This window comes from Rhineura floridana, chromosome 2 (assembly GCF_030035675.1).
Source record: "Rhineura floridana isolate rRhiFlo1 chromosome 2, rRhiFlo1.hap2, whole genome shotgun sequence".
Lineage (NCBI taxonomy): Eukaryota > Metazoa > Chordata > Lepidosauria > Squamata > Rhineuridae > Rhineura > Rhineura floridana.
In genome coordinates this window covers 222,955,290-222,967,739 of record NC_084481.1, presented here as the reverse complement: position 1 = coordinate 222,967,739, position 12,450 = coordinate 222,955,290, and the positions used below count along the sequence as shown (strand labels likewise).

The following is a 12,450-nucleotide window of genomic DNA, read 5'->3' as shown; positions in this document are numbered from 1 at the left end:
ACTTGGAAATAGTATCTCACATTAAATTTGGACAATTCTGAACTAGGTAATACCTATTTTTTCAGATTGGGTAACCCACACAAAAATTCAAGATCCATCAAAGAATATAAATATATCTGTAGGAGAAGATAGGTGAGTAGTATATAAACAAGTTTAAAACAGATTTAGTTCAGTTTTGGTGGCCTCATTTATTCCGTTTTTCTCTCTCTCCACAGGTCAGTACATAATGTTAAGATACAACAGCAAACTGTTGTGTAGTGACAAAATTTATTTATTTATTTATTTATTGCACTTGTATACCGCCCCATAGCCGAAGCTCTCTGGGCGGTTTACAGCAATCATATATCTGAATTGAATCATATATCTATATTGACCACTGACGAAGAGTCGTTTAAGGTTGAAATGCATTTGGTCTATTATATTAGTGTTTGTTATGGAACATTTGGCTTGTCACAACATTGTTGGTTATATCAGCTGATATCTGGATATATTCCAGATATATGTGAATAACACAGAGCTTTTAGACATTTTATTTTTCTCTCTCTATTGTTATACATCTATTACTTGCTTGAGATAAAGTTGAACATTTTTTCTCATTTATTAATTTTTGCATTGATACTTTTTAGATTTAGACATACAGACCCAATTCTGTATTGCTATTTATTTCTGTAGGTTAGGTTTATATTTCCTAGTTGTTTTAGCCCCTGGAAGGTTGTCCACGAGGGAATGTGGCCTTTGGGCTGAAAAAGTTCCCCACCCCGTACTAGCGTGTGATGGAATGGTAGAAACAGACTTTTACATGTATAGGAAAAACGTACGACTTAAGAGAGTCATAAAACTATAAAAATGTAAATGTACTGCCTTCAAGTCGATTCCGACTTATGGCAACCCTATGAATAGGGTTTTCATGAAGCTGAGAGGCAGTGACTGGCCCAAGGTCACCCAGTGAGCTTCATGGCTGTGTGCGTATTCAAACCCTGGTCTCCCAGGTCGTAGTCCAGCACCTTAACCACTACACCATTGACGTCTACTTAACAGCAATGGAATTTGAAATAATGAAATTTCAGAATGTATGCTTGTTTAGGAAACAGTGCATTAAGTTACCACCTGTTATATTATCACATTTGCCATTCTAATTTTTGAGGCTAAGCATTTGTAACTGGGGAGAACACGCTGATTTTCCTCTTTTTGTTCTGTAAGATGATCATCTGTGGTTAACTAATCTGAAGAGTGATGATATCTTAAAGCAGGCATGAGCAGACTTTAGACTTGTGGAGTTATATCCAGCTAAGCTTTACTCAGAGTAGACCCACTAAAAGTAATGGACCCAAGTTAGATATGTCCATTGATTTCACTGGATCTAATCTGAATAACACTTAGTTGAATACGATTCATGGGTGTCTACTTTGTTTTTTTGTTTTGTAAGTACTCCAAGGCCCACCAACCCACCCCAAGTGCAAAATGGGGAGGAGGGTGCTGACTTAGGGGATGCATTCAGTTACCTGCTGCAACCCATGAGCCACACCTTGAGAGGATTGGCATATACAGGTACAATTCCTCATCTCAGTTACCATCTACCAGGTATCCAAGCATCTTAACTTAAGGGAGGACATGTTCATTACATGTTAACATAAGGTGCCATTTCAGGTTGCAGTCGTGGGGCAAGATTCAAAGGCTTCCTTGTAAATATCTTTGAGATTAACAGTGCAATCTGTTGTTGTCACTGTTATTAAACAATTGGAATGAGAAACCCTTTTTCGTGTACTGCAATTCATCTTGTGATCTGCCAGCAGATCTTACTCTGCCTCCTGCCTATCTTTGTGTAATAGGATGTATTTGAAAACTATGGAGTGCGCTACCTCTTGGATGGCTGTTATTCAAAATACATTCATTCTAGCTTGGCTTGAATGGGAACATAAGATGAAAGCAGGATGCCAAGCGGCACAGCCTGCTGTGTTGGCCTGGCTATATTTTATACATTTCTTTCCAGTTAGAGCCTAGGCCTACAGTCCCTTTGGGTTTTTATGCCCCATTCCCCCTATTTTTGTTCTTGGGTGACCTTGGGCCAGTCACTGCCTCTTGGCCTCATGAAAACCCTATTCGTAGGGTCGCCATAATTCAGGATCAACTTGAAGGCAGTACATTTACATTTTTTTATTTTAACACCCAATTATTTGTATTTTTCGTGGTCCATGGTATCTGCAAAGCTCTCCTCCAACACCGCATTTCAAATGAGAATGGAGGAAAGAAAGGTAGGGCAGTAAATTTCAAATTTTTGATGACTGAGCCATACTCTTCCCCCCCTCCCCGAATTAAAGTTGGGGACTCCCTTCACATTTTACACCTCAGAAAATTTACTTTATGACAGGTTAGACCAGCGTTTCCCAACTAGTGGGCCATCAGATGTTGTTGAATCACAATTCCCATCTTTCCTGACCATTGGCAATGCTGGCTGAGGCTGATGGGAGTTGTAGTCCAACAACATCTGGTGGCCCACTAGTTGGGAAAGGCTAGGTTAGAGTCATCCTCAGAGGAGCCCTTCTGCCTGTGTTTCTGCATATGTCAGTGATCTGTGTTCTTCCTGACTGCTGGGAAGAAAGCCCAGAAAAGTGGCACATACACAGATGCGATGGGCAACTTCCTCTGAAAGCAGGCAGCTCAGCCACATCTCTGCATCAGGAGTACTTGGATAATAACAATCATGACTGATGCAGAAATGTGGCAGAATTACACGCACCCACACAAGCTGATTGGGCTGTAGGTAGAGGTCTTTACTGACCTAACCATTTAGTCAGAGATGCCAGAGACGGAACCTTAAACCTTCTGCATGCAAGGCATGTGCTCCATCACTAGCCTGTTGTCCCTTCCTGTTCGCTTATTCTCTAGTTGCAAGGATCAGGTAGCAAGTGATGTGAAAGACCTCCCCTTGTCTGAAACCTGGGAGAACTGCTTTCAGTCAGAGTAGACAACACTGGGACAGATGAAGAAATAGTCTGACCTGGTATAAGGATATTTCTTTGTTCCTGCTTTTTCACGGGATACTAGTGTGCCTCAGTACCCAGTTTGGGAATCGCTGTTTGATAGGGTTTAGGAGGTTTCACCAACACACCACACTAAAGCGTTTGGATACCCCAAATAACGAGGCAAAGCAGGATGATTTGGGCAATGATCTTATGTTCCTAAGTCGGATTGCACCATTCACAAGGTGTCTTGAGGTGGATTAGGGGCCCTCTAATCTTACAAGTTGCTCTGTGGTCACAGTTTATCCAAAAAGTTAAACTCGCACAACCTTTCCTTTCTTTTCTGAGAAATGAAAGCAACCTGACTGGGGAAACACGAAAGTTCAAGAGTGGAAGGGGTAGAGAGGAGTGGTGAGGGTGATCTTTTACTTTGATGGACAGGTCTAGCTTTTAAACAGTGGATTTTATTTTTCAACTGAGTAACAAATCAAATTGGAACACCACAGAGCAGATTTGAACCAGATCAGGCTGCTTCCAAATGCTACTGGTACAAGATGAATCTTGAGTTTGTTGCATGCCCCTAGTTTCTGCAGAGTTCTCTCCACATTCATTGTGCAGATTGCAACCAGCAGGCAACAGATCGGATTTGCCACTGTAGTGACACCCTTTGTTCTGTGTGCCATCACAGTTTTGGATTCCTTAAGGGTTAGGGTGTTAGCATAGGGGCAAGGCAGTTTTTACAAATAGTTAAAGGCCTTTCCAACACATGTTGCGAATAACACCCACAGGGTGCTTATTGAATCTAAGCACAATAGGCTTCAAATGTATTTAAATATCCCCCCGAAATGGTTTTGAGCAGTAAGGTCTCCTTGCCTTGTGGATCCTGGGATGCGGGCCAAGGTATCTCTCACACACAGACACAGAGAGTATATTGTACTTAAAAACGATGTGACTAATGTGGTGTATTGTATACAAAATGTTGGCCTGACAGTTCATTTCCTTTTGTTGTTGTTGCTGAATTTTTATCCTCTATATTTTATCCATTATTACACTTGAACCAGTGATGAGCATCTATTTATTTTAAAATTTCCTTTGGCGCCTCGTTCTTTTATATGCTGATTAAATAAAATACTTTAGGCAGCGCAAGCCACATAATAATCAGTAGCTGTAGTTTATATTCCAAAGATAGATGCTTATGGGATTGATAACATATTTTAAAAATTGTTAGTCTTCATTCTGTTGTGAGTCTGATTGTTAAAACAGTGGGGTTTGTTGCAGTGTCACAAGGAATTTCCTGCTGTGGTGCCTCTCCTAACAAGTCTAAAAAGTTTTTTTCCTAAGGAACAGCTTGTTTTTTTAACTCTCCCATACATAACTGTCCCTGTAAATGTATAAATATACAAAACATTTCCTCTGACTAATGTCAGTTCATACTTCATGTATGTATTCTACAGTAAAATGGGTTCTGTGGTGTTTCAGCACATACACATGTGCACACCCACAAAAGGGTGTTTTTTTGAAGAACTTGTTTAACTACAAGAGTTTTGGGGTCAGATAGGCTTCAGTTAAAATGAATGGGGGGCAGGAAGCCACTGTCGTCTTAAGATATTGGGGGTCTGCATTAAAATTTTGATTTTAACAATGCTACTTGTACCTTATGCCGCAGAAGTTAAGATAAGGAGGTGTTAACCTTTCAGTATTTGCTATTCATACATCTAGGAGGTTTTTGGTTGAATGAAGAAATGCATTAGGGAAGGTGTCAAGAGTCTGTGGCCCAGTCTTGACATAAAGGCAAACAATGGTCCCTTCCTTCCCCCACTTCATGACATGTATGGTTTGATATCCTGGTTTGTTAACTATAGAATGTACAAACCATAGTTTCCTTTATTCAGATAAACCAGGAAACTGTTTGCTCTGTAGAAACGGCATGGTTTAAACTTCCTCCCTTCAAGTGTGAAGAGTGGGGGATATAGAGGATTTGGTGTGATGCTTGAATAAGGTCTATAACACTCCATAGAAATTAACATTGGGGTCATTACAGACCCCAGATATCATCACTGTATTTTACTCCTGTACACTCGAAAATAATCCTTGTTATATCCTTGAAATTATATTGTTTACATTAGATAGGAGTCGTTGTCAAATATATCACATAGTTGTTTCAAAAAGCTACATTTACAAATTAATTACCACAATATCCAATTAGTACGGTGTTTTGTACCACTGTAGAAAAGTTAAGATATTTGCCAAATCTTTTTTTTAATTCAAACTTTTTTAAAATTTAAGTTGCATTTTAAATTTCTTTCGTGCTGGGGAGGGCTATAACATCACTTCTTTAGGAACAGCCTTTTAGACCTCTTTAATTATCTTTTGGGGCGGGAGGGGGGAGTCCTCTTTGTCATTAGTCCTGAAAGGCTGAGTGTTTTTGTCCAGAGCTTATGGCTTTACCTTTGAGACGGTCTGCATCTTAAGTAGCCATTTGGAATGGTATTGGCCTTTTGGGGAGGGGGAAGAAAGCAACATGCTTTGAAGGAGCTCTGAGCAAACCAATAAAGATGGTGGAAATATGGACACATTTAATCTTAGGCCTGCCCACATTCATGGTTAAATCTCTGGGAAAGTAAAGGCGTTGCACCATAGAATAATCATAGCTTTAATACATCTGCTCTGGAACCGAACGGCTGTGTTTTCTCCAGCTTAAGCTCCTTGATGTGCCTGCCTGATTAAAAGAGGTAATGTCACTCAGTTTATCACATTGTATGTTTATGGGGTGTTCTTAGAAGCCTTCTTCAAACTTGATCTTTAATTTGAGTGGAGAAATGAATACAATAATACCTCAGTTTACAAATCCTCCAGAGAAGAAGCTGCTTTTAATAGCAACAACAAAAAGTTGAGTGCAGGGGGGGCACACACTCTGACATAGTCAGAATGTGGCTCCTTGTCTACTGGATTGTGGGTGGTGCAGGAAGCTTTCACGCATGGCTGGAATGGTGCTCCTTGCCAAGTGGCACAGGCGCCTCCACAGTAAACGATGCTTCGGGTACCCTGGAAGCCCTGTTTACTGCAGATGCATCTGCTCAGGTGTAGGAGAGGATGGCACAGGGGGGGCAAGTACAGGGTGGTAGTGGTGGTTGCCCCTTGCCTTCCTGCTCGAGTGTATGGAGAAGAGAACTGTGCTCAGAGCTTTCAATTGCTATATCAAGATGCTACATGATAAAAGGAAAAAAGGCAAGGCAGGCATCCCTGCATGCATTTTGGAAGAAGCCTTCAAGTGGTCTATATGCCAGGCTTACCTGACCTGGTTGTTTCATTTCAGACATGCGCATTGTCAGTTTTGAATAAAACGTTTGCTGAAATATCTTGTACTGCTCTTCTTTTTTTGTGGTGTAGGAACCTATCCTTATTCTTTCCATGTTATTCCTACCTCCAGTACCAAAGTTTCTGTTAAAGAAGTAACGTCCAGGAACAATCTATTTTGTTAACTGAGGTATTGCTGTATCTGTTTTAGTTTTTACCAGTTCTTTTTCCACCTGACTTTTCTCCATCTCAGTTGCCACAGAACCAGCTAAATGCTTTTGCAACTGGCTCTGTTACAGGTGCCACATAATACTCATTCCACACTTGCAAGAAACCAATCTGTTAGTGTGCCAACACCTATTCTATGGAACTCCCTGATTGTTAACATTGCTGTACTCTTTTTGGCACCTGCTTAAAACATTTTTGTTTAGGCAAACCAATCCAAATATGTGGAATTTGAGATTAAAACATACGTCATGTTAGCGTACTGTTGATTTTAATTAACTTTTGAATGTTTTTAAATATGTCTTCCCTTTATTGATAATGTTAATAAACTGATGATTGATAATTTAATAAGTTTATTGATAATTTTAATAATTTTGTAAACTGTGTAAAGATTCTATTACAAGCAAGCGGTATAGAAATTTTGTTAAAATAAAGCCTAAGGCTGCAATCCTAATCTCACTTGCCTGGGAGTAAGTCCCATTGAACCCAATGGAGCTTATTTCTCAGTAGATGTAGTTAGGACTCTGCTGTAATTTTTCTCAGTAATTTAGTTGTTATGTGGCTTCAAGTTGATTATGACTTATGGCAACCCTGTGAATCAGTGACCTCCAATAGCATCTGTTGTAAACCACCCTGTTCAGATCTTGTAAGTTCAGGTCTGTGGCTTCCTTATGGAATCAATCCATCTCTTGTTTGGCCTTCCTCTTTTTCTACTCCCTTCTGTTTTTCCCAGCAGTATTGTCTTTTCTAGTGAATCATGTCTTCTCATGATGTGTCCAAAGTATGATAACCTCAGTTTCATCATTTTAGCTTCTAGTGATAGTTCTAATTTGTTTTAACACCCAGTTATTTGTCTTTTTTGCGGTCCATGGTATCTGCAAAGCTCTCCTCCAACACCACATTTCAAATGAGTTGATTTTTCTCTTATCCACTTTTTTCACTGTCCAACTTTCGCATCCATACATAGAGATCCGGAATACCTATTCAGATATTTTCCCCCCAGAAATCATTTCTGTTAATGAGATCCTGTGACATTTGGTTGGAATATTCACAAGCAGAGGGTATGAAAATGAAATATGATAAAACTATCACACACTGGGTTGCAGACAACTCCTGCCCACTGTTATAGTCAAGAGTGATTGCAAAATCAATATCCAAATCAAGAGAGGAAGTGGGCACAGCTTGCAGGATTCTAGAATGGGAAGCACTGATTCTTCCTCTGTGCCGCACAAGACTAGACAAGAGGTTTGGGTAACATCAGGTCAATCACAAGGGCCCATCTGGAGCTTGCAAGAAGCAGTGTCAAAGGCTAGCTGACATCACTAGCTAATAAGGAATTTATCCAACCATGAGGAGTGAGAATTCAGCAAAGGAGCAGGCAAAGGAATAATAGGGGAGTAGCAACAATAGGACACAGAAACACAGAATGAGACTGCCAGACCTGAGGAACAGGCAAGGTATTTTGTTACTCAGGCTGCTCCAGAAGTATTAGCCAGATGGGAACTGCAGTTGGCTGCCTCAGCGGGGGGAGTCATGCAGAACGACAGTGCCACCATATCACAAACCCTTGTTGAGCAAAGTTCAAAGATGATTAGTGAAACTTGTAGCAGTCTGCCAGGTGCAAGGCTGCTGGTTCAAGCTTGGCATTCCTGACAGTGACTCGGGCAATTTGTTTTATTTATTATTAAATGTATATCCTGCCCTTCCTCTGAGAAGGAGCCCAAGGCAGCAAACAAAAACACTAAAGGCACTCTAAAATATATTAAAACAAAACTTCTTTAAAAACATATTAAAAACAAAACATCTTTAAACTATCTTACAAAGCAGTTCCAACAAAGCCACAGACTGGGATTAGATCTGTACTTAAAAGGCTTATTGAAAGAGGAAGGTCTTCAGTAGGCGCCGAAAAGGTAACAGAGACGGTGCCTGTCTAATATTTAAGGGGAAGGAATTTCAAAGGGTAAGTGCCACTGCACTAAAGGTCAGCATCCTATGTTGTTCGGAGCAGACCTCCTGATAAGTTGGCATCTTCAGGCAGCCCTCGCCTGCAGAGCACAGTGATCAAGTGGGAATATAAGAGGCAAGATGATCTTTTAGGTATCCTGGTCGCACGCCGCACAGGGCTTTGTACACCAAAACCAGAACCTTGAACTTGGCCTGTGCTCCTGTGAGCTCTCCAGTGGGTACGGATCTCCTGAGTTTGCAGGTTCTTCCGGGGAGGGGCAGCTGCCCAGGCTAAAGTGATGAGCATAGAAATATTCTCTAAATTTGAATGGGTAAGCCTTTGCGGGTGAGGGAGCACTGTGCATGAGTCAAAGCTCCCACACCAGCCAAAATATCTTCTCTTTCCATTGCTCCTTTCTGTAGCCTATGAAATGTTTCAGCAAGCTCTCAGCATCCCATGGCACCTGAAACAAAGTTTTGTTGACTGTATTCTCCAGGGAGGGAGTAAGAACAAAAACAAATTGTATGCATTTCTGGCATGTTTGCACATGAGACCTATTGTTCAGTGCCTTTTGATGTCAATTTCAGATTAAATTCTTGTGTTGGCTTCATACATTCCAAGGAAAGTCTACTCTTTTCCTGCTCTTGTGTTCTGCTTTGGCATTCCAATAACAATACAGTGGTTGGAGCTAATCTTTTGTTCATTATGGTGCCAAACATGTTGTCACTACAATATAGGGAAAATATCAAGTGATTTCATCTGTTTAAATGAACCTTTTAATAACCTTTCTGTGTGTTTTCCAATGATGGAAGCCCCTTCCCCATTATCTGAAGAAATTCAAGACTACTGGAATTCCTGCAGCACCAAAACGGTTACACTGTTATCAAGTTAACATTGGACTTCAGCTAGAGGAACCCAAAATGCAAAAAAAAAAAAAAAGGCTCTGTCTGAGAAGTTTGCCTATATTTCTTATTGGGTCCAGTCCCCTGGGAGCTTCTCCCATATCAAAATGATATTCACAGTCCACCCCTTTCACTACCCAGCCCTCAATGTTGGTCTCCACCATCTTCGCAAGCCAAAAATGAGCTTTATCTTGAGGAAGGGGCTACAGGTGGAGAAGGCTCGCTGTCAAACAGGAGAAGCAATATAAGGGCTCCAAGCATCTTTTCCAGCTAAGATGAGGCCTTCAGGTCCTCTCCTGTGTGGTGCTGATCAGTCCTGTTTCTCCTCCCCCTTTCTCAAAATAAGGCCTTTCTTTCCTAGGGAGAAAGACAGGGAAGGGGAGACTTGGTTCACTGATTTGGGCTCTGCGTATATTCCTTGTATAGAGATTGTTTGAGTGTTCAACTCCCAAACCAAAATGTTTTTCAGGTCACACTATATGGTCACGCCCATTACTTACTTCAATATGCCCTCCATGTTCATGTTCTCAGTTGTCTGAGATGCGGAGCAACGACTAGCCTAACTAAGCTTCACTGTGGCTGTGTTTGCAGGTCACACTAAACCATGGTTTAGTGTAATGTGCATGAGGTGGAATTAGCTCAAGCAAGCCTCAGACTTGTGTACCTCCCACCCCTTTCACATGGCTAGGAGAAGGATTGGCCGCATTTATGTTCAGTTTTCTTTAAACTCAGCTTGTCATTGTGTACAAACTGGGGATAATGGCTTACACTTTCCTTGCTTCATTTTTAACACGACAGTGTCCATAAACCATGGTTTGAAGTTGGTTTATTTTAAAACTGACCTGAATTAGTGATAAGCCACAATCCTCAATTCACATTGAAGGACTAGCCAGATTTAAGGGAAACTGAAAGTAAATGCTAACGAAGACCTTCTGGCCACACAGGAGCAGGACAGGGGGCCATATAAGGGCAAGGCTTGCTTGGGCTTGTTCCACTTTGCCCATCCCCAACCTAAATCATGTCACTATGCAATGTAAAGTACATCATCCAAACCCTAGTTCTATGAATTGCCTTACATTTCTGACAGTAAACAAATATTTGTTTCTGATATAGAACAAGAAAATCCCCTTCATCACTTTTCAGGAAACTGAACTATTAATTGAATTAACAAATAATTTGGTTTTTTGCTGTTACTTTGGTAAGTTTAACAAATCTCGTGTTTCAGTGTTCCCTGTTGTCTCAAGATGGCAACTGAAAGGAGACAGTTGTAATGAAAACACTATTTCATTCAAGTTTAATTTGATCTTGTTCCTTAACTTCGACAGCTTGGTTCTGATTGTTCCATCTGTTCTGTACATGTCTTTAAGTGACTGAATCTGGGGCAAGGGGAATAATAACCAATTCTTCAGTGAGTTGACACATGTTACTTCATTTTCAAGTAATCATTATTCTTTCTTTGTTGGAATATAAATTCTAATTTCATGAGCCTTTTAAAGCTTATGACTAGTAAAGTATCCAATCATGGTGGTTACCGTGATAAAGAGTGGAAACTCATGTTAAGAACCCTTCGGAAGCACACAACTCCCCTCTGGGATTAGAATTTTTTGAGGGAGGGGAATTTAGCAGCCATTTATAGGGGATATTGTTCCCTCCCCCATTTTCAGAGGAAAGACTTACTTTGAGAAAAGTTGAAATCATGCAATACTTACCTTCTTATGAAATCTAGACTCATTTTGTTACTTTTTGTACATTGCAGAACCACAGACTGCACTTCTGGACTTAAAACCTGATGGTGTTCTGCAATCTACAATATTTGCAAATCCCTTTTTCGAGCATCAGGTCTTAAGAGTGTTGCAACAGCAATAATATGATTACTAACATTTATTACCTCTGAATCAAACTCATTTAAAAAGTACATTAAAAAGTATTCATTCTGAAAGAGAAAATATTTCATTAGATTATTTTAACTCTTACCCCCCCCCCAAAAAAATATCTCTCATTTTTCCATTTTTGATCTTCAGGGTAGGAGAACAAGAAAAACATTTTCCTAATTTTCCTCCTCCCTTTTCACATTCTCTAAGGAATCCTTTCACTGGAGGCTATTTATTTATTAAATTTAAATCCTGCCCATGCTTCCAGAAGGAGCCCAGGGTGGCAAACAAGCGACGAAACGATAAAAACATCTATAAACATCTTTAAGGCTTGTTAAAAACAAAACATCTTCCCATGGATAATATGTAATAATATGGTTCATGATAATATCAATCGTTACACAGTAGGGCCCCACTCATACGGCAGGTTACGTTCTGGACCCCCGCTGAAAAGCGGAACTCATTGAATAGAATGGCGTGCGATGCCTGAAAACCGCAGTAAAAGTGGAACAAGCGCCGTATGAGTGGGGCTTTAGTCTAATTGCGTCTAATTGAGACCATTGCATTAGCAAAGCGCCGTAAAGCGAAGTGCTGTAAAGCGGGGCCCTACTGTAGGATCTTGGGAACTCTTTGAATAGATGTTACAAATGTCATATTTTTCTTATTCTTTTAAATGATCTAATCTATAAAGTATTTGCTAACCAAACATGTAAAGAACCTCAACATACCTACTAGAAATTGTGTATATATCTATTTTTTATATCTATTTTTTATTTTTTGTAAAACCTTTGTTAGCCATGACAGTTTTGTTGTTGATCTGCTGTTATTTTTGTATTTGATTTTCTTTATATATATATATATATATATTAAAAAACAAACATTAGGGGGCATTGAGACCAGAGCTTGGAAGTAATGAAAGGGACATGAAATTTGGTGACAGGGTAGTCCCTATAGAGGGGATTAATTCTGCCAAATTTCAAGCCATCTTTAAAATTGCTTTTTCCAAGAAAGATTTTTTTTAAAAAAGTAGTGAGTGGAAAAATAAAAATACTAAAATAATATTAAAATACTACTTCATATTAATAATATTCACTGTAGCTAACAGTTGGAAATAATTATAATAATTGTTGTTGTTGTTGTTAACTCAGAATGCTGGGTAATATGCCCACAAGGTTTGGCTGGATACTGATAATAACTAAAAAAAAGTGTAGCCATGCAAGCTGGCCGCTTCTTTTTCTTTGTGGGTAGCA

The 12,450-nt window shown here is 39.8% G+C and overlaps 1 protein-coding gene across 6 annotated transcripts in view; it reads left to right on the top strand.

Annotated features, from left to right (window-relative positions):
- Positions 1-12,450, top strand: part of NUDT14 (nudix hydrolase 14) — a 96,868-nt gene that overhangs the window by 60,414 nt on the left and 24,004 nt on the right. The window contains exon 2 of one of the 6 annotated variants that reach the window (XM_061612340.1): positions 66-132. The exons of the other annotated variants lie outside the window; for them this stretch is intronic. Coding sequence (XP_061468324.1) covers positions 66-132 — 67 coding nt within the window. The remainder of the gene's footprint in view (positions 1-65; positions 133-12,450) is intronic. 6 annotated transcript variants of the gene reach the window in all.